At 33.2% G+C, this 24886-nt stretch overlaps 1 protein-coding gene across 4 annotated transcripts in view; it reads left to right on the top strand.

The window, feature by feature from the left end:
* Window positions 1–24328, top strand: part of DMXL1 (Dmx like 1) — a 124919-nt gene extending 100591 nt beyond the window's left edge. For 2 of the 4 annotated variants that reach the window (XM_049708506.1, XM_049708505.1), the window contains 8 exons: window positions 1386–1436; window positions 1695–1755; window positions 5877–6004; window positions 9903–9995; window positions 12555–12646; window positions 17844–17896; window positions 20236–20453; window positions 22144–24328. In XM_049708506.1, coding sequence (XP_049564463.1) covers window positions 1386–1436; window positions 1695–1755; window positions 5877–6004; window positions 9903–9995; window positions 12555–12646; window positions 17844–17896; window positions 20236–20453; window positions 22144–22368 — 921 coding nt within the window. In that variant the 3' untranslated portion in view covers window positions 22369–24328. The remainder of the gene's footprint in view (window positions 1–1385; window positions 1437–1694; window positions 1756–5876; window positions 6005–9902; window positions 9996–12554; window positions 12647–17843; window positions 17897–20235; window positions 20454–22143) is intronic. The other 2 variants (XM_004267483.4, XM_004267482.3) reach the window with 1 other exon arrangement.
* The last annotated feature ends 558 nt before the right edge of the window (window positions 24329–24886 follow it).

Below are 24886 nucleotides of genomic sequence, written 5' to 3'. Positions count from 1 at the left end.
GTTATCTCATTTGATCATCATATTATCCCATTTTATCATCTCATCAGTTTGGAAATTATTCATTATTTGGTTGTCTTTTTTAATACCCTCTGCAATGCAAGCTCTTTGAGAGATTATGTTATGCCTGCCTTATATATTGATGATCTCTAAGTAGAATAGATCTCTAAGTAGAACATTTAGTAGGTGCTCAGAAAATATTTGTTTATTCTCCAGAGTATTATAATATGGAAATTTACCATTGTTATTCCTCTTAGGACTGAATTTTCTTCCTATTTAAATGTTAGAAGGACATCTTTTTTAGTTGGGGTCATTGTGGTTTGTAAACATAAGTATTGGGATTATCCCACTCCATCCTCAGGAAAAAGACACCAATATAATAAGGTGGTTCCTTTTTATATGGATCTTCTAGAATAATTAATGATTTCTTTCCCTTATAATATTCTACATATGCTTTCAGAAACTTATTTAACTTTCTTTTATTTTTTTACTCATGATTTTCCTTTGATGCTCTTACCAGAAAAAAAATGATAATTAAAAGAAAGAACAGGAATCTTTAGACTTTTTCTAAATTAAGAGGGGCAAGGGATTTAAACATGAAGTTTACTAAACAGAAGTAACATTCAGAAGGTTGTTTTTTGTGTGTAGAGAATTTGATCAAAATTTTCTTAATCCTATTATTTTATTAAATTATGAATGCTAATGAATACTAGTTATGACCAATTTCTGCTGTTTTGGAGTATAACTGCAGCCATATATATCTTTCAGTGTTTCTATCCCTCACTGATTCTGCTGGCCTAGTTCCTTCCCTCCCTCCCAAATCCCCACTTTACTTACAGCTTTAGGCTAATTGAACAATTTAAAATCCAAAAGAACAGTAACAACAAAATATACATGAACTGGTGCTACAAACTTAGGATAACCTATAACTATAGTTAGAGTTATAAGTAGGAAATAGTCTATAAATTAAAATTATCCCTTTAATTTCACATATTTAGTTTACTCTTATTTGACAGGCTATGTAAATCATTCAAAGCATAATTTTAAAATGGGTAAATAAATAGTTCCAAACTATCAGTTAAAAATTTATTCAGTTTTCTGTTTACCTCTTTTTTTTTTTTTCACATGCTTCTGCCTGTCTTTTTTTTTTTTTTTTTTTTTTTGTGGTATGCGGGCCTCTCACTGTTGTGGCCTCTCCCGTTGTGGAGCACAGGCTCCTGACGCGCAGGCTCAGCGGCCATGGCTCACGGGCCCAGCCGCTCTGCGGCATGTGGGATCTTCCCAGACCGGGGCACGAACCCGTGTCCCCTGCATCGGCAGGCGGACCCTCAACCACTTGCGCCACCCGGGAAGCCCCCTGCCTGTCTTTTTAACCTTATACTATTCAGGATTGTTCCAATAAATTTAATGGGATAAGAAAAGAATTGGCAAGAAAGGAGGTAAGACTAAATTCTTGAGGTGAATTTGTTCTTAGATACTAGGTAATGATGCAGAAAATGTATGTACACTTAAATGTTAGAGAGCTGAGCTATTAAATTTCATTTCTGTTACCATGTTTAGTATTTTTAGCACCCATTACAATAGTTATGGAATCATGTAAAAATAAATAAATGTTATTTGAATCTCCTGTCACAATTTAAATTTTTAATACTACTTTTTATTGTAACTGTAAAAGAATGATTTTTCTTTGTTAACAGATGATTAAGAAAGCCATTAATAATGTCAGAAGAATGACTTCTCATCCATCTCTTCCTTACTGTAAGTTGATAATAATTAGCCATTATTTTAAGGAATTTAAAGGAAACTTTTAGTTTCAATTGAAAGATAGTCAACACTTTATTTTTTTTGTAGGGAATGTTTGCTAGCAAGTAAAATCACTTCAAAATTGGGTAAAAATAGAAAAAGTGATTTTCCTGAATTAATAGAGAAGGCTAACTTAACATGTAAATTTTTAGCATTTTGACTGAATATTTCTGTTATCACATTTTATTTTTGAACATTTTGCACATTGTTAAATTGTAGTTGATAATTATTGTTTTAATAATTGGATCACTCCCTTTTTTATTACATAGAACAGAACCGTATCTGGGTCACTTGTAGCCTCCTCATAATCAGTTTGTATTTTATTAACATTTTGTCAGTTTGTCTTTTATCAGATACACTAATAGTAAGTATAGGAAATGGTTATTACTACATTCTTACATTCTAAGGCAGGATATATTTATTTTTAGTTAATCTTCCTAGGAATCTCAAAAGTTTTTCTTCCTTTAACAAAGATTTAACGGGGAATTTATTGGAAGTATTGAAGCAGAGAAAAAATAATAGAGACAACTTTAACTGGTGGGTTGGAATCAGTATTCATATTGGCATGTGTGTATTCCAGGTTTTTTTTAATATAATTTTTAAGTAGTGCCCTTCATCAAATTGTCCTACTACACAGTAACAAAAATAGTGAAAATAGTGCATGTTAATTAAGAGGTACTCATGTCCTTCCAATTTAATAACCTATAAAAAAATTGTACCACCTTTTTTATGAGAGATGTTTTGATAAAATAGGAGTGGCAAAACGAGTGTTCTTTTCTACCTAATTATAATAAGTCTGTAAGCATCTATTATCAAAGTTATATACCAATGTCTAATAAAATAGGAGTGGCAAAAAGAGTGTTCTTTACTACCTAATTATAATAAGCGCTGTAAGCATCTATTATCAAAGTTATATACCAATGTCTAATAAAAGGGTTGAAGAGAACCATATATTTAAGATGAAGAGGGTAACTTCTGTTACTTATGCTAGAGGTATAAAATAATATTGAAAATTAGCCTGTTTCCACTACATCAAATTTATTCAACACTAGAAGTATATGTTTTCTGTCCACAAGTCTAATGTAAAGTAAGAACTAAAAACAATCATGAAGCATATAGAGGAAGGAGTCAAAGGTGTTTTATTTACAAAGCTTAAATAATATTAATCCTCCAGCAAGAAAATTTGGCATTGTTTAAAATCTATTCTTACTCTATACAATAGGGTTTAGAAGTTTCCTGAAATATTGATGGGATTTCATTATTTCTCAGTCCCAAAGCATGTATCATGACAGGTGACTAGTTTATAAATAGGCTCTACGTCAAGCCCATAAATTTAAATAAAATAATCCCTAGCTTCAAAGGCAATTAATGGACTTATTTTCAGAGTTATTATGTAATATCATGTAACTTCTGTCTTGCAGTAAGTACTTTCTCTGTTCAGAGAAGAACTACTGTAACTGGCAGATAAGAGACTTGAAAAATTAAATGCTAATTAAATTAATCACTGAAATTTTTTTACAGTATATTTTTTCATGTCATGAACAAGTCTCACAGATAGTAATTTAGTTCAACAATAGGCTCCTTTCATGTACTGGAAATGTTTTGAAACAAGTTTTTAAAAAATTTTACTCTGAATTACAGATACCTCAAAATAGTTCCTTCCTTCCTTTGGAATAGATTTTTAAAAAATCTTAGTCATTGTAAACCAAAACTTTTGGACTTCTACTCCAGGGAAGTTTTTTAGAAGTTAATCTAATAGGTTGAACTGAAATAGAAATGTAAGTCTTAAAAGGAAAGCCTCATTTCAAAAACAAAAAATGAATATATTAAGATTTTTAAGGTTGCATTTAACTCTTTCGTTACATGTATATGATGTAACAGACTTTACTTACTAATAAGGAATATTTGCTCAGACACCTGGTTATAGGAACGTTTGTGGGTTTTTTTGTTTGTTTGTTTTTGTTTTTTAAAGAATTAATTTTTGGCCACATTGGGTCTTGTTGCTGCGCATGGGCTTTCTCTAGTTGTGACGAGCGGGGGCTACTCTTCGTTGCGATGCACGGGCTTCTCATTGCAGTGGCTTCTCTTGTTGCAGAGCACAGGCTCTAGGCACGCGGGCTTCAGTAGTTGTGTTGCACGGGCTCAGTAGTTGTGGCACGCGGTCTCTAGAGTACAGCCTCAGTAGTTGTGGTGCATGGGCTTAGTTGCTCTGCGGCATGTGGGATCTTTCCAGACCAGGGATCGAACCCGTGTCCCCTGCATTGGCAGGCAGATTCTTATCCACTGTGCCACGAGTGAAGTCATGGAACCTTCGTTTTTTTAAGTTTTAGTTTATAAGGTTTTAAGAGTGTTTCATTTTACATGTGAGCTACTAATAATTAGGGATTTTTTTCAAATAAATAAAACCATAAATAATAGAAAAATTTGAGTGGTTTTTAAATGCATCTAGTCCAATTTATTTTTTTTGATTAAGCTGGGCAAGACTATAGAGGAGAGGGAGGGTAGAATTAACATCCCTAGTCTCAAGAAATTCTACCCACCCTTCCATCCCAGCCCAGTGTTAAAACATGTCAAAACAGTTGAAGCTCCTTTTTTTTAAATACTTGGATATGAATGAGGGAAAGTTGACTAATGTATGACCAGCAATGTGCTAGATACTTTACTTTTACATACATTAATATAATTTCTCACTACCTCTGTACCACATTAATACTGATAACTATTCTTAATGTAGATTTGGCCCTATATGTTAGGCATATTTCTGAATGATTTATATGAATTATCTCATTTACTTCTCAGAACTGTCCAGTGACTTATATATCATTAATGATATATATCACTATTATAGTGGCTTATATACCTTTTACTAGAAGGAAATAGGCTCAGGGAGATTAAGTAAGTTTCCTAGTAACACACAATTAGTAAATGGTAAAGTAAAGAATTTAATAATTACTTAGTTTGTTCATATTCCTTAATGAAACAGATAACATATATTTGAGATATCAGATCAGACAATAACTATTAGAAATGATTTTTTTAGCATGACTTTCAAGACCTTGTACAATCTTTTTTTCAGAGAAAAATGCATAAATTTAAACATCAGTAGTATGACTGATAAGAATTGGCTGTTAAAAATCCCAAGATTTTATACTGCTGAACTGAATGAATAAGCATTTTCGGAACTCTAATGGAAAACTGATGAATTCATAAAAGTGCTAACAAAAGATCAAGATGAAAAAAAAATTAATTACATGGGACTGAGTGAACTGATGAGGATGATTATAATTTTTGTGACTTTCTGTTTCAATAAAAAAAAAACCCACAAGGACTCAGAATCAAAAAATATACAAATCAATTTTCAGAATCAAAAAATATACAAATCAATATACAAAGTAAAGGAGCTGTTACTGTGGAGGATTACTGGACTGAATGTCAATATTATATGACATAGTATGAGTGTGTTTCGTGTTTGGTAATTGCAGTCATTGTTGCTTTTGTTGTGGTCATCCATTTACAATGCTTGGTGTCAGTTTATTTATCTCTTGTAAAAATAAAATACAGTGTGTGTGTGTGAAAAAAAAAACCCAAGTTTTTTTTTTTTAAATACAGTTGACTTATTAAAGTGTTGTGTTCGTCTCAGGTGTACAACATACTGATTCAGTATTTTTATACATTACAAAATGATCACCATGATAAGTCTAGTTACCATCTGTCACCATACAAAGTTAAGTAACTCCAAGAATTTGATTCTTTATCATAAACGTTATCTACTAAAGGCTGTTAAAACGTAACTGAGATAATTTCAAAAGGAAATAAAGTTTATAGAGGTCTGATTTAATTGCTTCTGTTGTTTTGTGTGAGGATATGTTCTGTCAGTTGAAAGAACACCATGTAATCATCTGTTTTTAAGATTGAGAGTATTCAAGTGAAATTTCATACAAAGGTAAATTCATGTGAATTGACTATGATTCATTTCTTAGGTATTTCTTCCGTAAAGATTTTCACATTGGATTAAAAGATAAATTTGCCAAAGATTCCTGAAATAAATTTGCAATTTTTTCCCTCTTATAATGCAGATCTGACAGGAGCTCAAGATGGAAGTGTGAGAATGTTCGAATGGGGCCATTCTCAACAAATAACCTGTTTCCGATCTGGTGGCAATTCAAGAGTTACAAGAATGAGATTTAACTATCAAGGAAATAAGGTAGTATATAAAAATGTAAATAGGGAAAATGGTTTGATTTCATTAAGGGTTTATGAATATTACTCATTTGGGTTTCTGAAGAGAACAGCTCAATGAGCTAATGGTGAAGTATTAATCCATCTTATATGAATTCTTTTTAAAGAAATTCCTCTCAAAACTTAAATTCACTTGGTTCTTCCTGGAAAGACATTATATACATTTCCATTAAAATTCTCTTATATGATGCTTAAGGACCAAATGATTATAGGGCCATCTTATATTACACATTTTTTATTAAATACATCTGCTTACTTTACCCTCTGGGACCTACTCAAAGTATGGTCAAGTACCAAGTAGTAAGTAACATCTGGGAGTTGATTAGAAATGCAGGTTATTGACTCTAGTCCAGACCTATCAAATCACCATCTGCATTTTAGCCAGATACTCTTGTGATTTGTATACAACATTAAAGTTTTGAGAAGCACTGCTCTAGAACAGGGTGTTAGAACAGGGTGTTAACAAACTACGGCCTAGCCACCTGTTTTGTAAATAAAGTTATATTGGAACACAGCTAACCCATTCATTATTTGTTTTCTATGATTGTTTTCCCAGTACTGCAACAGAGTTCAGGAGAACAAAGACTGTAGCTGGCAAGCCTAAAATATTTACTATATGGGCCTTTTAATAAAAGTTTGCCAACCTGGCTCTTACCAGCTTCACTTCCCGTAATCCTCCTTTCCTCAAACTGCCTCTCTCTGCTCCTCCTATCTTACTAGCACTTTAAACAACTACTGAAGGGGAAATCAGCCTGCTCTTTGTCTTCAGGGCCATGCTTCACTAAAAACATTCACACAGGCCCTAGCTGATGGTTCATCTTGCCTTTCGTTTTCCCTCAACCTCCAAACCTTCCACCCTCCTTACGTGTTACTTGTGTCATGGTGTGCTGCAACCTTTTTGCCTGCCACATTTATCAGATGGCTCTTATCATTTCACAGAAGTCAGTGATAATTTTTCATGTAGTTATGAAACAAAATTGAGAGCTTATAATTTCTTAATACCAATTAGCAATATTCTTTGCTCCTTAATGGGAAATTAAGGGGATTTAATCTAAAAGCCTTTAGAATTCTACTGTACTTTCAGCTGTATAACCTATCCATACCACTTATGTGCTCATATTTTTCCACTTTGGTTTGTCAATGTTACATTGTTCCTAACTAATCTCTGTACTTCGACCCTGTCTCTCTAATGCATTCTTCATGTTGTCAACAAAGTTATATAACAAATAGCGTAGGGAATTCCCTGGTGGTTCAGTGGTTAGGATTCACGTGCTTTCAGTGCCGAGGGCGCGGGTTTGATCCCTGGTCCGGGAACTAAGATTCCACAAGCTGTGCGGTGTAGCCATAAAAGAAAAAAGAACAAATAACATAATTATATAACTACCCTATAGGTGAGATCATATTGTCCTTTTCAAGAACCTGCAGCCTCCTCATTTTATCCAAAAGCCCATATTCTTTAGTGTGGCATTCAAGTCCTTCTACACTTGGAGTTATTTTATAGATTTTACACTCACTACAACCTTCTATATAGGCTATTTTAAGTCACAACAAACTTCCTTATTGTCTTCCCAAGTCTCTTTGACAGGCAGTCAGCTTACTGTTGATTCACCTTAGCCATGATGGTGCCCAAGAGCACGACACCTAAGTGTGCTATCTCCCTTAGTAGGGAAGCCTACTGGAGTAATTGGAACAGATAACTCATACTACAGTGTATCACAGTAATGCTGATCATTTTGTCAAAAGTCATTGGACATTGCAGAAAAACCAAGAGGATAAAAGGGAGCATTTAGCAGAAAAAAATGACCTGTGAGGAATAATTCCTTGGATTTAGGAAGATCCTACATTGTAAAACAAGAATGGGATTTTATGAACCAAAGGCAGTAGAACAGTAAAGAATTTTTAGAAGTTAAAAACATATGATTCCCCAAAATTAGGAGTAGAGGAACTACTGATTACAAGGGCTGAATAGCAGAATTGAAGTATTTGAAAATCAAGTTTGTGACTGGGAGGTACAAATTTGGAATTTATTCCATGGTGAAAATAACCCAAGAAGTAAATTGAGACTAGACCCAGGAAAATTTATAAAAGAAATTTAAAAGATGTATCAGAAGAAGAAAAAAGGTGATGGAAGAGAAACATTATATTAAAAGGAATAATAAAATAAAAACTTCCCCGAAGCAAAACATGGAATTTTAGAAAAAGAAGCACCTACCAAGTACTAAGCAGAAGTATTGAGAAACAGCACGTGCCTAGACACAGCCTGATTATTTGATTTTTGTTTTTTTTAACTGAAGGATAAAGAGAGCTTCTAGAAAGGAGTAGGGGTAAAAATGATTGCTTACAACCTCTCCACCCCCCTATCTAAAATTAATGGCATTGGCCTCCTCAAAAATAGAGGTTACAAATAGACAATAGAACAGTATTCACAGAATTCTGATGGATAAGGAATGGGGTTGATGTCTATCCAAACTGTCATTTATATTTGGTGGCAAAATAAACACATTTTTAAGTATGCAGAGAATTAGCACATTCCATATACCCTTTCTGAAGAACGTACCTAAACCTACTCTAGAAAACATAGGATAAACCACAGAAAGGATAAACATCAGAAAAATATCTGTAACAAAAATAGTAAACAGTGGATTAATATTCCTACTATTAGTCCTATCAGTCAGTTTTGTAAGAAGACAATGAAAAAGAAGACAAAGAATGAACAATTTACCAAAAAAACAAAACCCTATGCATGGCCAATAACCCTCACTAATAACTGAAGAAATGCACATTAAAATGAGACTTTATTTCTGATAATCAACAAATATTATAATTTTGTAGTACGCAGTATTGACTAATGTGTAAGAAAAATGGGTGTGTAAATTGATATTACCACTTAGGATTTAATTTTGGCTTCACCTACCAATTTTAAATGATGCCCTTTGACAGAGCTTTTTCTTTTCTAGATGTCTGTCCTATATAAATACTCAGAGGTGTATATGCAAGAATGTTCAAAACAGTACTTTTTATTATAGGAAAAATTGGAAATTCTATAAGGAAAAGCTTTAAAAAGTTACAGTGCAACTATATAGTGTAATACTGCACAGCACAAGAATGAGGTAGATTTATAGATACCAATGTGAAAAAATGGCTATAATAAGTAAAAAATGTAACTGTAGAACTGTATATTATCATCATAATTTTTAAAAAACCTTGTATCCTTGTATGTATGAATGTTTGAATATTCATAGAACAAATCTGAAAGGGAACACTATCAAATTGTTAATAGTTGTTATATCTGTAGATGGGAGAGGGCAGGAGTCCGAATTAGACATTTGTTTTATTTTAAGATCTGTATCATATACTCCCTTACTGGATTATTTTGTCATCTTTCCAGTCAAAATGCTCTGAGTTTCCATAGTGGAATTCTTTTACTGTGATAAACTTTGTTTCATTTTCTGCTGTTGTTTATGTGTTTTTCTTATTGCATATCTCTGGAAGTCCGTCCTTTGTCTTTTTTAAGATGAACAGTTTTTTTATCTTATATATGCTAAAACTTTGTCACATGGCTTAATGTGTAAATCCAGTATTCTATTTTTGGAGTATTTACAGAGAATATACAGACTGTGCGGTCGGTTAGTATAATAAATTGAATGTCTGATGTTAGTTTCCTTTATATCCACCCTGGAATTTTTTAAAGCAATAGCTAAATGTTTTTCTGGACTAGATCCATGTGTAGGTGAAGTGAAAAGTCAAGCAACTTATCAGTCAAATGTTTAAGAGTTAAAGTATGAGATTCACAGTGAGGGTAAGGGTAAATAATGTGCTTTTTTATTTGTATTAAATACTTTTAAATATTTTTTTTCTCTAAGTTTGGAATAGTTGATGCTGATGGATATTTAAGTTTGTATCAAACAAACTGGAAATGTTGTCCAGTTACTGGAAGTATGCCTAAGCCATACCTGGTAAGCCAAGAATTCCTACCTTTAAAATTTTTTGAATTTTTATTTTAAAGAAACCAAGAATATATACTTGCAAGAAATATCAAAGCCAAAATACAAAATCTGTCTAGTCTTGTGTATTCAATCACTTTACTATAAGTTTCTGTCCTTGTATTGTGTTGAAAATTACACTGTGAGGTATAAAAATCCTTAGTCTCTGGTAACTTGGAGAATAAACCTGTATGAAAGTACCTGTTTCTGATGGCAAGGGGAGATTAGATATGTGGTTACTCAGAGGCAGGGGTGGAGAGGGGAAATTGGATGGAAGCAGTCAGAAGGTACAAACTTCCAGGTAAAAGGTAAGTAAGTACTGGGTATGTAATGTACAACATGATTAACATAATTAACACGGCTACATGTTATATATGAAAGTTGTTAAGAGAGTAAATTCTAAGCATTTTCAGAATAAGGAAAAATATTTTTTCTTTCATTTTATATCTATGCGAGGTGATGGATGTTACTAAACTTATTTCATGATGTATGTAAGCCAGAACATTATGCTGTACTCCTTAAACTTATGCAGTGCTTCATGTTAATCATTTCTCAAAACTGAAAGGAGAAAAAAAAAAAAATAAAAGTAAAAAAATCTCACCAGAAAATGTAAATAAATAATAAAGCTTGTGGATTAGTCACTCGATAAAGACCAAAGTAGTAAAATTAATTAAAAATGCAATGATTGGGCTTCCCTGGTGGTGCAGTGGTTGAGAGTCCGCCTGCCGATGCAGGGGATGCGGGTTCGTGCCCGGTACTGCAAGATCCCACATGCCGGCAGAGCGGCTGGGCCCGTGAGCCATGGCCACTGAGCCTGCGCGTCCGGAGCCTGTGCTCCGCAACGGGAGAGGCCACAGCAGTGAGAGGCCCGCGTAGCACAAAAAAAAAAAAAAAAAAAAAATGCAATGATTAGTCAAGGGATAAATAAAATAAAAAGATGTTAAAAAAAAAAAAAAAGAAACCTGTATAGAACCAACATGGTAACTCTGGAGACCCATGAGTTACTCAAGCCCTTTTCTAGCCTCACTAAATGGCAGTGGCTATGATACCTAAAAAGGATGATCAACAGACCAGTGCATCTGGTTGTTTTTCTGCAGTTATTATCCCTTATGAACAAAGTAGAAAGGGTATCCTATAGCTGGTGCTATTTTCTTGCCCATCTCTTAAAAAAAAAAAAAAATCTCTATTCAGGACCACACAGGTTCAGTGAACCTTCCGCAGCCTCATAGAACACTGAATTTATATTTGATGGATTCTTTAGTGAAGCCCTTTATAAGACTAAGTAATATCTATCAAGAAAAAAATTAAGAATATGGGTTAAAATTCCAGTAATTCATCCAAGGTTAAATGCTAGAATAAAGTACTGGTCTAAGTGAAAGCAAGCAAGGGAGTGTTGGTGAGGGTACCTTGAAAGAATATTTATTTTTCCTCATATTTTCATTCAGGCAGCAGATTAAATGTACAGATGGGCCTTGAACAACACAGGGGTTAGGGACACTGGACACCTCACCTCCCCAAGTTGAAAATCTGCATATAACTTTGCAGTCACCCCTCCATATCCATGGTCCTGCATCCACAGATTCAGCTAACCTTGGATCATGTAGTACTGTAGTATTTATTGAAAAAAATCTGTGTATCAGTGGACCCATGCAGTTCAAACCTGTGTCGTTCAAGGGTCAACTGTACAGGTTTATGTTTCTTAGGGGACTGCCTTTGTTTTAAAACTTCTAAAAAGACAAATTGGATTAAAAATGAACATTATTTGCTTTTGGGGATTAAAGTAGATTTTGTTTTAAAGACATATCATCTAGCCCAGCTGCAGTGGTGGTTGGGGGCAATGGGGAAGTGACTCACAGGAAAACTTTTTCATATGATGATTTTGACATATTTTTAAATTTTATTTTTTATTGAAGAGAAACATCTGAACAGACATAACTTGGAAGCCTTTATAACTGACTAAACCTCTCATAGTAGTTTGTTATTGTTTGAGGGAATATTGAGAAACATTGTAAATTTTCTAATTTGTTGACTATTAGTATTATGTTTTTATTCACATATTTGAAAAAGTATTTGAAAGCTTAAATATTTCTGAAAATAAATAATTCAGTCTGAGATCATCTAAAATGCTAGTTTTTGTTTTCTAAGACAATTTTCACAAGTATTCTAAGAAAAATGTTTGAACTTAACTTTCTTTTGTTTCCCTTTGAACTTTTGGTTGAACAAAAGCGGAGGTCATAAAAGGTCATAACGTATGCATCTTATTTAAATGGTTCAGGGAAAGGGGTGTGTGTGTGTGAGAAAGAGAAGAAGAGGCAAAACAAATGTGCCAAAATGGTAAACATTGGTGAATCGGGGTAAAGGGTATATGAGAGTTCTCTATTACTCTTGCAACTTTTCTAAAATCTGTGGGGGAAAGAACACAAGGATTTAAGTAAGCCACAAATTACATGATCGTTTTTTGATTAATACATCTACCTGCTTATAAAATTGTTTGTGACAGCAATAAACATGTGTTGTTTATAACCATTGCAGACTTGGCAGTGTCATAACAAAACAGCCAATGATTTTGTCTTCGTTAGTTCCTCCTCTCTGATAGCTACAGCTGGTCTTTCAACTGACAATAGGTAAGAGATTATAACTGAAATTGAAGTCTGTGTATGTATAGCTAAGCTTTATTTTTTAATTGCTTAATGTCCTTATATCTCAATAATGTCATAATTACACCTTTAAATATTTTTATTTAAAGAGACTTGTTTCTTAGAGCTTTTTTAGTGTTTTAATTGTAAAGCTAAGGAAATTCTGGTGACATTAAAGACAAAATCCATTCCTTCTGGATTTTTAGTATTCCAATGTTAAGACTTTAGTGTAGGATAAAAGAATTTGATTGTTGGTAGAGTTTTTCTCCATATTATTTGCTATGTGTTAAGAAAGCTTGAGGCCAAAAAAAAAAAAGAGTATTATTTATTGGCCATGCTATTTAGTTAAACCCTTGCCACAGCTTTATTATATCGCATTATCAATGTTTCACAGTAAGAACACAAGAAGCTGAGTTGTATAATAACTAGTAAGTGACAGCCCGTCCCCATCTCCCCAAATAGCTTAAATATGCAAAAAAAAGTCTCCTCCCTCCATGTCCAGGCACACTTTTTACTTTCCTCCTACAGCTGAGTTCTGTGATTAAGGCCTTCTGAGGTTGCTGAGCTTTTGTGTTTGTCCTGAGGCCTCACTTTACACTCAAAGTGGGAATTTTAGGAATATGGAGTTTTCAGCCCGTTTTTCATAGAAATTCTTATACACATTTGTGCCTTCTTTGTAACTCACAGAATGGAGTAGAAGCTGCTCCCTTTTGTAGTAGGAATAAGTTTTCTTTGTACTCAAGAAAATTCGGTGTGTCCTGCTACTTATGTATGTGGTCGAACTATTAGATTAGAAAATCAGTGAATACAAAAAGTGGTTCCCATATTCAGACTTCATATAGTACTCCTTGTAATTACATGTTAATCTAAAGTTATTCAGTTTGGGAAGCTATTAGTTTTTTAAATTTTTGTCTAAAAATTAATCATACATAAATATATTGGCTACTTGTATTCGATGCTTTATAAATTTAAGAACTTTCTGTGTGAGCAAGGTTCAAGCGAGCTATAATGAGACATATTGCTTTTTTTCATTGAAGTATACTTGATTTACAACATTATATTAGTTACAGGTATACAGCATGGTGATTCAGTATTTTTGCAGATTATACTTCATTATAGGTTATTACAAGATAATTTTTACAATTCCCTATGCTATACAGTATATCCTTGTTGCTTATCTATTTTATATATAGTAGTTTTTATCTATTAATTCCATATTCCTAATATGTCACTCACCCGTCTTCCCCTCTTTGGTAACCACAAGTTTGTTTCTATATCTGTGAGTCTGTTTCTGTTTTGTATATACAGTCATTTGTCTTTGTTTTTAGATTCCACATGTAAGTTATATCATATAGTATTTGTCTTTTTCTGTCTGATTTATTTCACTTAGCATGATATTCTCTAGGTCCATCTACATTGCTGCAAATGGCAGTATTTCATTCTTTTTTATGGCTGAGTAGTATTTTATTTTGTGTGTGTGTGTGTGTGTGTGTGTGTGTGTGTGAGTCACATCTTAATCCAGTCATCTGTTGATGGGCACTTGAGTTGCTTCCATGTCTTGGCTATTGTAAATAGTGCTGCTGTGAACATTTGGATGCATGTATCTTTTTAAATTAGTATTTTCATTTTTTCCAGATATGTACCCAAGGAGTAGAATTGCTGGATCATATGGTAGTTCTATTTTTAGTTTTTTGAGGAACCTCCATACTGTTTTCCACAGTGGTTGCACCAATCTACATTTCCACCAACAGTGTACAAGGGTTCCATTTTCTCTACACTGTCTCCAGCATTTATTGTTTGTAGATTTTTTTGATGATGGCCATTCTGACTGGTGTGAGGTGATAACTCATTGTTGTTTTGATTTGCATTTCTCTAATAGTGAGTGATGTTGAGAATCTTTTCATGTGCCTGTTGGGCATCTGTATGTCTTCCTTGGGAAATTGTCTATTCAGATCTTCTGCCCATTTTTTTATTGTTTTTTTTTTTATATTGAGTTGTATGAACTGTATGTATATTTTAGGTTTTAACCCCTTGTCAATCATCATTTGCAAATATTTTCTCCCATTCAGTAGGTTGTCTTTTCGTTTTGTTGATGATTTCCTTTGCTGTGCAAAAGCTTTATGTTTAATTAGGTCCCATTTGTTTATTTCTGCTTTTATTTCTTTTGCCTTAGGAGACTGATCTAAGAAAATATTGCTACAATTTTTGTCAAAGAGTGTATTGCCTATGTTCTCTTCTAGGAGGTTTATGATTTTCCATTCTTACATTTAGGTCTTTAAACCTTTTTGAGTTTATTTTTGTATATGGTGAACAGGAATGTTCTAATCTCATTATTTTATATGTGGCTGTCCAGTTTTTCCACCACCACTTGTTGAAGAGACTGTCTTTTCTCCATTGTATATTCTTGCCATCTTTGTCATAGATTAACTGACCATAAATGCTTGGGTTTATTTCTGGGGTCTCTGTTCTGTTCCATTGATCTATGTGTCTGTTCTTGTGGCAGTAGCACACTGTTTTGATTACTGTAGCTATGTAGTATAGTCTGAAATCAGGTAGTGTGATTCTTCCAGCTCTATTCTTTTTTCTCAACATTGCTTTGGCAATTCAGGGTCTTTTGTGATTCCATGTGAGTTTTAGGATTATTTTGTTCTAGTTCTGTGAAAAATGCCATGGGTATTTTGATGGCGATTGCATTAAATCTGTAGATTGCTTTGAGTAGTGTGGCCAATTTAACAATATTAATCTTCCAGTCCGAGAGCACAAGATATCTTTCCATTTCTTTGTATTATCTTCAGTTTCCTTCATCAGTGTTTTATATTTCAGAGTATAGGTCTTTCACCTCCTTGGTTAAGTTTATTCCTAGGTATTTATTCTTGTTGATGTGATCTTAAACAGGTTGTGTTTTACTTTCTTTTTCTCATATTTCATTATTAGTGTATAAAAATGCAGATTTTTTTAATATTGATCTTGTATCCTGCACCCTTGCTGAATTCATTTATTAGTTCTAAATTTGGGGGGTGAAGACTTCAGGGTTTTCTATCTAAAGTATCATGTCATCTGCAAATAGTGACAGTTTTACTTCTTCCCTTCCAATTTGTTTTTTTTTAATTTAAAAAGAAATTATTTATTTACTTTGGCTTCACCAGGTCTTAGCTGCAGCATGCAGGATCTTTAGTTGCGGCATGTGGACTTCTTAGTTGCGGCATGTGGACTCTTAGTTGCGGCATGTGTGCACTATCTAGTTCCCTGACCAGAGATCAAACCCAGGCCCCCTGCATTGGGAACATGGAGTCTTACCCACTGGACCAACAGGGAAGTCCCCTTCTCTTCCAATTTGGATGCCTTTTATTTCTTTTTCTTGTCTGATTGCTGTGGCTAGGACTTCCAGTACTATGTTAAATAAAGTGGAGAGAGTGGACATCCTTGTCTTGTTTCTGAATTTAGTGGGCAGGCTTTCAGCTTTTCACTGTTGAGTATGATGTTGGCTGTGGATTTGTCTTAAATGGCCTTTATTATGTTGAGGAATGTTCTCTCTATACACACTTTGATGAAAGTTTTTATCATGAATGGACATCTCAGTAGACAGTTTTTCTGTGTATTTTGAGATGATCATGTGATTTTTATCTTTCCTTTTGTTAATGTGATGTATTACATTTATTGATTTGCAAATGTTGAACTATCCTTGTGACCCCAGAATAAATCCAACTTGATCATGGTGTATGATGCTTTTTATGTATTGTTGGATTCAGTTTGCTAATATATTTTGTTGAGGATTTTTGTATTTGTAGTTATCAAAGATACTGGACTGTAATTTTCTTTTTTTGTAGTGTCTTTGTCTGGTTTTGGTATCAGGGTAATGGTGGCCTTGTAGAATGAATTTGGGAGTGTTCCCTCCTCTTCAGTTTTTTTGGAATGGTTTAAGAAGGATAAGTGTTTGTTCTTCATATGTTTCGTAGAATTCCCCTGTCTGGTCCTGGACTTTTGTTTCCTGGCGGTTGGGTTTTGGTTTGTTTTTTTTTTTTCCCTTACAGATTCATTTTCGTTTCTAGTGATCAGTCTGTTCAAACTTTCTGTTCTTCTTGACTCATTCTTGGCAGGCTGTATGTTTCTAGAAACTTGTCCATTTCTTCTAGGTTGTCCAATTTGTTGGCATATAACTGTTAATAGTATTATAATTCTTTGTATCTCTTTCGTATCAGTTGTTATTTCTCCTCTTTCATTTCTTATTTTGTTTATTTGGGTCTTCTCTCTTCTTGATGCGCTGGATAAAGGTTTGTCAATTTTGTTTTCTTTTCAAAAAATCAGTTCTTAAAAATAAATCAGCTCTTGCTTTCATTGATTGTTTTTGTTGTTGTTTTTTTTAAGCTCTATTTTGTTTATTTCCTCTCTGATCTTAATTATTTTCTTCCTTCTGCTGACTTTGGGCTTTGTTTGTTCTTTTTCTAATTCTTTCAGGTGGTAAGTGATAGGCTGTGTTGTTTATTTGAGAAGGCCTGTATTGCTATGAACTTCTCTCTTAGAATTGCTTTTGCTTCATCCCATAGATTTTGGGTTGTTGTGTTTCCATTTACATTTGTCTCAAGATCTTTTTTGACTTCCTCTTTGATTTTGTCATTGACCCATTGGTTTTTTAGTAGCATGTTGTTTAGTCTCCATGTGTTTGGGTTTTTTTTCCATTTTTCTTTCTGGAGTTAATTTTTAACTTCATACTATTGTGGTCAGAAAAAAATGCTTGATACAATTTCTATCCTCTTAAATTTGTTGAGGCTTGTTTTGTGACCTAGTATGTAATATGTTTTGGAGAACATTCCATGTGTGCTTGAAAAGAATGTGCATTCTGCTGTTTTGGGGTGTTATATTCTGTACATATCATTTAAGTTCAGCTGGTCTATTGTGTCACTTAACACCACTATTACCTTACTTTCTCTCTGGATGATCTGTTCATTGATGTTAGGGGGGGTGTTAAAATCCCCTGCTATTACTGTATTATTGTCTGTTTCTCCCTTTATGTCTATTAGTATTTGCTTTATATATTTAGGTGCTTCTGTATTGGGTGCATATATGTTAACAAGTATAATATTCTTTTTGTATTGATACCTTTATCATTATATAATATGAGACATATCTATTTTTATTCTGTGGTTAACTTCTTATGTCATTCAATAATCTTTTTTTTTTTTTCCAGAAACATATGTTTGTGGGACACTCTTGTAGCACCTTCCAATAGTTTAGTCCATGGTAAGTTTTGAAAGCATTTTATGAATCACAAACTCATAAAGTAAAAGTGATGTTTAAATGGATTTTTTTTTTAATGACACACTTAGTAGTCTGTGAGGTTTATTTTTGACCATGGTGGCAAAGTTTAAAAGCAGAAAAAATGCTGTATATGTAATTAACTCTTCACTGTACTTTAATGAAGGACAGTGGAACATAGATAATATAAAAATCATTTGTTTTTACTTTGAATCTGATAGCACAGGTCCGAACATCAGTTACAGTATTATATCCCCTCACACCACTCTTACTCAACTTTGTACTTGAAGTTCTAAATAAAGCAATAAGACAAGAAAAGGAAGTAAAAGTTATCCATATTGGAAGGGAAGAAATAAAACTGTTTATGCACAGATTACATGATGGTGTAGAAAATCCCAAAGAATACAGAAAAAAAACTGCTGGAACTGATGTGCAAGCACAGCAATGTCACAGGATACCAGGTCATTATACTAAAATTAGTTGCATTCCTTTATCAACAATGAACAATTGGAATTTGAAATTTAAAAAATTATTACCATTTAAAAGAGCACCCAAAATAATGAAATACTGAAGCATAAATCGAAATATGTATAGCATCTGTTGGGAAAAGCCACAAAAAAAGTAAAAGAAAAAAAGGTCTAAATAAATGGTCATCATGTTCACAGATTGTAAAACTTGATATTGTTAGGATGTTACTTCCTCACAACTTTATAGATTCAGTGGAATTCTAATTAAACCCCCAGCAATCTGTTTTGTATATATCAACAAACTGGTTCTAAAGTTTATGTAGAGAGGCAAGAGACCTAGAATAATGCATACTGAATAAAAACAAACTTGGAGAACTCACATTACCTGATTTCAGGACTCACTATAAAGCTACAATAATCAAGCCATTGTGGTACTGGCTGAAGAATAGACACAGATTAGAGAGCCCAGAAATAGACCCACACATAAATAGTAGACTCATTGCTAATAATGGCACAAAGATAATTCAGTGGAAACAGATAGTCTTTCAACAAAAAGTGCTAATAACAATTGGGTGCTTATATGTGGAATAATGAACATAGGTACAAACCTTACCCCTTTCACAAAAATTTACTCAAAATCACTCATGTAAAACATGTAAAAACAAAACTGTAATACTTCTAGAAGGAAATATAGGAGAAAATCTTGGTGACCTCGGGTTTGGTAATGAGATTTAGATACAACACCAAAAGCACAATCTATTAAAGAAATGATATATTCAAGATTTTTTTAAATTACCGTTTTTCTCAATACCTGAATAGCAAATAAGCATATAAAAGATGCTCAACATCAGTAGTCATCAGGGAAATGCAAACTAAATTCACCATAATTTATCATACTACTCTGTATACTGAAATGGCAAAAATTAAAGGTTCTAGACTACCAAGTGTTGGTGAGGATATGGAGAAACTGGAACCCTCATGATTTGCTGATAAAAGTATAAAACAGTACAACTGCTTTGGAAAACTGTTTAGCAATTTCTTAGTGAAGTTAAACATGCATGTAGCGTGACCCAGCAGTATATAGTTTTACATATGTACCCAAGAAAAATGAAAACACATGTCCACAAATAGACTGGTATTAGGAATGTTCTTAGCAGCTTTATTTATAGTAGCCCAAAACTGGAAACAACACAAATGTCCAACAGGATAACGTGGTATATTTATGTAATAGAATACTACTCAGAATTTAAAAGCATGACCTACTGATACGTGCGACACATCTAAAATGTTATGTTAAAGAAAAAGAAGCAGGCACAAAAGAATATATACTATAAAATTCCATTTATGTGAAGTTCAAGAATTGGCAAAACCAATTGGATAGAAATCAGGATAGCGATTGCCTTTGAGGGAGAGGCATGAGGGAACTTTCTGGGATGATGAAAACAGCTGTGTTAAAAGCCGTATTTGGTACAGGGCTAATTTTGCCCCTCTGTTGAGGCAGTACCCTTCTCAGTACTCTATACGATGCCTTGTGAATTATGAGGGTTTTTTCCCAGTATGGCTGGTGGAAATAGGAACCCAGATCAACTTGGGTTCCCCTTTCTTATGCCACGGCCAGAAAATACTCTGTAGGCAATAAGCTGGGGCAGTTATGTTGGTCACCCAGTTTGTTTCCCATTTTGCAAAGATCATTCTTCATTGCTTAGTGACCGGTGTCTCAAACCATTGTTTCCTGTATATCATTTGATATTTTAATTGTTTTAGGCAGGATGGCAAATCTAATCTATCATTCTACCTTGGCCAAAAGCCAGAAGTCTGTTTCTTATACTATTAAATAGTTTTTACTTTTTTTTCCAGCTTTTACTTGTCATGATAGCGGAGCCACTGTTTTAGCATATGCTCCAAAGCATCAGCTACTAATATCAGGTGGCAGAAAAGGCTATACATGTGTTTTTGACCTTCGGCAACGACAGCAGAGGCAGCTTTTCCAGAGCCATGATTCTCCTGTTAAAGCCATTGCTATTGATCCAACTGAAGAGTACTTTGTTACAGGATCTGCTGAGGGCAACATAAAGGTAAATACAGTAATGCCACAATATCTATTACAATATGAAAAGAAATCTTTAGAAACCTTAGATCTTTAATCATATTGATGACACCAGTCTCTTTAAATAATAGAAGTATTAATTCCTTTGTAGTCAACAAGGTTAATTGCTATTTAATAAATCTTTTAATGAATGAAATAAAATAATATTTAACTTGAAAAATGCCTGTTTTTCAGTTGTTTTCAAATATGCTTAACTAATGCACGCAAAAGAACTGGATTTTCCATGGATATGAACATATTTCAGACATTAGAATTAGTCTTGACTCCATATTCAGAGTTACTGAATTCAGTTTCAGGGGCTGTGAGATATGCTGACATTTTCCCTTATTCCAAATTTCTCCCCATTTTGTCATTCATAGTATCAGCATCCAACAACTCAGTGCCTGATTCAAGAATTCTGATGTACCTGGATAAGCTCTGCCTGTAACAGTCCTTCTCAAACTCCACTGTGTTTCAAACTTAGAAGTTTGAATGTTAAGCAGCTTGTTAAAAATGTTAAGCACCTTGTTAAAAATGCATCCCACTCCAGAAATACTGTTACTAGGTCCTATCCCAAAAATACCCATTTGGTAAGTCCAAGGCTCAGGAATGTGCATTTTTGGAACACAGAAATAGTGGTTTTGATGGCAGGTTCTCTGGCTACACTCAGAAGGATCTGCAGGGATAAGACTAGTCCCTAAGTTACTCTAATGGTCAGCAACCCACTGGAGGAGTCTAGTTTCTTAGAATCCATTAATTTAAGTGCTACTGAGTACTTAGTACAGGTAAGTTGGACTGCTTTGTTAGAACTTCCATATTGTTTTCATAATTCTCAGCCAGAAGAAATTGAAGAATTTCAAAAAGGTTTTTCTTAAATATATACAACAGCTTCCATACAGAATTCTTTTTTTTTCCAGTTTGAAGCTAGTTTCTTATTTGAACTGCCCTCAGTTTAGAATAAGTCATACCATGTTTTAGATTAGTTATTTAGATTAGTTTGTACTTTCATTCTGAGGTTTATTATTTAATTAAGTTATAAGATTTCATAGTATACCAGGTAGTATTCAGGACTTACAATTTAACAATCATGTCTAGAGTAATATAAATTAATGAATTTCTTAGGGAAAAGAAAGAAATATTTTTTTTTAATGTGATGTCAAAACATCAGAAAGTTGTAATAATTTATCTTGCAGCTGGAATATAGTTTTGACTGGTCTGAAGGCCTCTAGGTGTTTGGTATTTTCCTCTTTCCAGCGGTTCTGATCCCTTGGTGGGTACTGTATATTATGGGGAAAGAATTACCCCACTATACAACTACACAACAGAAACTTCGCTGAGAGATAGGAAATCTTGATTGTAGTTCCTATAACATTACAAGTTTCTGTTGCATTGTACACCTAACCTCCTTGTACCTAAGTTTTCTCGTCTCCAACTAAGGGTTTAAAGTACCTCCTCTCTTACTGGATTGATTTTTGAAGAATGTGATAATATCAAAGAGCTTTGGAAAATTGCAACACCATATACAGAATCAAAATGTTATGACTATAAGCCTACACAGATTTTTCTCCATTTTTGTTTTAGAAATTCCTTATTTGTGCAGGAAGACAGACGTGAATCTTTTGTTTGGATTTTTAAGGTAATGTGAACCCCAATTTTTATTTTGTTCTTATATATTTCAGATTTGGAGTCTCTCTACCTTTAGTCTTCTCCACACTTTTATCAATGAACATGCTCGGCAATCCATTTTCAGAAATATTGGAACCGGAGTGATGCAAATTGAGACAGGGCCTGCAAATCACATTTTTTCATGTGGAGCTGATGGAACAATGAAAATGAGAATACTGCCAGATCAGTTTAGCCCATTAAATGAAGTGTTGAAAAATGATGTGAAATTTATGCTGTAACATTTTAACAATAAGATGTATAATTTATTACCTATTCCATGAAGTGGCCAACACATATGATGTACAGTGATCAGTCTCTATGCCACAGATAAGCTAATGCTTTCCTGTTTTCATATTTATTTTATGGAGCTTTGCCCTTGATGCACTGATGCCTTAAAAATTAATAAGGTCATTCAAAATTAGACTACATTGCCTAAAGTAGAATGTATAAGTAATGCTGTAATAATACATATTTATAGTATAATGAGTATATCATAGTGTTAAAGGAGTTTTGTTTTCTTGTTGTTGATAAATTCTTCTGCAGATATCTCTGCATGAATTTGTTTCACAGTAAAAATACCCTTTATGTAAAGGCAGTTGCACATCAGTCATCACTTAATTCACCACACTCTCACTGCCTTTTTCAAACTTACACATCTCACACTCCTCTCTTAATTAATGATAGATTGATATTTGGGTAAGAATCAAAAAATAGTGAACATCTCCATTAACACTGTCTTTGGGACTTTAGTGACAGGTGAGCCAAATGCCTCGTTACGTAAAGTTTTCATCAGTTTCCCCTCTGGACCCCAAGTTGTGTGTGTGTGGTCGTGTATATATATGTAATGTATCTTATACATCTTATTTGAACTTTGTGTGTGTGTGTGTGTATATGTATATATATATATATGTGTGTGTGTGTATATATATATATATGTGAAAACTACAAGTCTTTTCATTTGTTTTTGTGCCATAACAACTACTGCCACCAGAATAACAACTTTTTCTGCAACTGTTTTTTTCACCTTTTTTTTTTTAAATTTTTGAATTCCCATCCTAATTTTCAAATAAATTTCAGGAAAACTTCCAAGATTATTATTTTAAAGATTACATTGAGTCAGATAAGACTTAGCAGGCAATAATGATTCTGTGTTGGCATATATGAGATACTTAAGCTTATAAATTTGTCAAAGGATTTCTAGGCACCATACATTTTACTTAAATTTTATTTTATTTTATTTCTTATTTTTTAGGTGCTTTTAGTCTCAACGTTCTGAAAACCTCATAGCAGTGTTTTTAGAAACAAATGTGAAAACAGTCAAATTAAATAGATAGTATTTACAAATGTAAAATACCTGCCAGATCTACCATTAAAAGATAATAAACTAAGCCTTATATTTTATTATTTTTTGCCAAAATATATTATTTTATTATAAAATATGACCAAAATATTAAAAATGCACAATGCTTTTAACTTAAATGTGCTAACCCTATTTCTGTCTGTTTTGTGCTATACCTTTTCTGATTCAGAATTATAGAAAACTTGATAATACTTGATTTTAACCAAGAAGACTGGAGGCAGATGGGACTAAGAGTTTAAGGGACAATTATATACTATTTAGCTTAAATATATTTTAATAGGAATATTAAGAGAACATTTTTATGTAACAAAATATGGAAAGCTATTATCTTGGAAACTAAAGAGTCAAATGAAGCAAAGAAATGAAGGGCTGGTAAAATGAATTTTGTAATATCCTCAGGATACTTTTAAAAGTATATTGTTAAAAGATTTTGTAAATTGTATTCATAATTTTAAATGTGTTGAGCAAGTTGCAGTGAAGACACTGTTATTATGTAGAGAGTTGATGTGCACATAATAACCTGTACCTATAAATTGTGCAATAACGATATGTGACTATTTTGCCATGGAGAAATCTGTGACAACATTGCAAACAATACTATTGTTTGATGTAGTTAATATTAAGTTATTCCTCAGTAATTTCTTCATGAATCAAGATTCAAAAGGCTTTAAACACTTTCAGTGAGATAGAAAATGTATTATTATGCTTACTAGGAAAAAGACATTGTGGATGAAGAATTAAGCATTTTAATTGAGGGTTTATATGAATAATAAATTATGTAAGCCCATATGTATTTACATCCAGAGTCATAATATTTTAAATAAACAATCATGCAGTAACTATTTTTAGCATGCTATTGTTTTAAGTAGTATTTATGCCACTTTAGTTGACTTGAGTGTATGTGACATTTTAAATTGGAGAACTTCTGTATTGTATTTGGTTAATGTAGGAAGAATTGCATAATTTTCCCAGATACCCTGTTCTTCCTTCTCTATAGTCTTTAACTTAATGAATAAGCATTATTCAAAAAAGGTGAGAATAAAAGTAGTTGGAATGTATGTTTAAGTATAAAATGGTTTACATATACGTAAAATTTCATCCACACTAATGAAGTAGATACATCAAAATACATGTTTTAAATTGTGTGCTTTCTGAGAATGAGGCTTTGTAATGATGGAAGAATTCACAACATTGTGAGTCTCATTTTCTAAAATGTAGGATTTTTCTTATGTAGAATCATGGGACAGTCAATTCCATCCTCCTTTCTTGCTCTCTCTGTCTTGCCCCAATTCATTTCTTCTCTTTAAAAAATTTTTTCAAAACCATTGAGGAATTTCTCAAAATGGTCTCAACAATTGGAACAAAATACAGAGATATACCTACTTAAAGAAAATCCT

Source organism: Orcinus orca, chromosome 3 (assembly GCF_937001465.1).
Source record: "Orcinus orca chromosome 3, mOrcOrc1.1, whole genome shotgun sequence".
Taxonomy (NCBI): Eukaryota; Metazoa; Chordata; class Mammalia; order Artiodactyla; family Delphinidae; genus Orcinus; species Orcinus orca.
The sequence above is the reverse complement of the archived record's forward strand: the minus strand, read 5'-3'. Positions and strand labels throughout refer to the sequence as shown.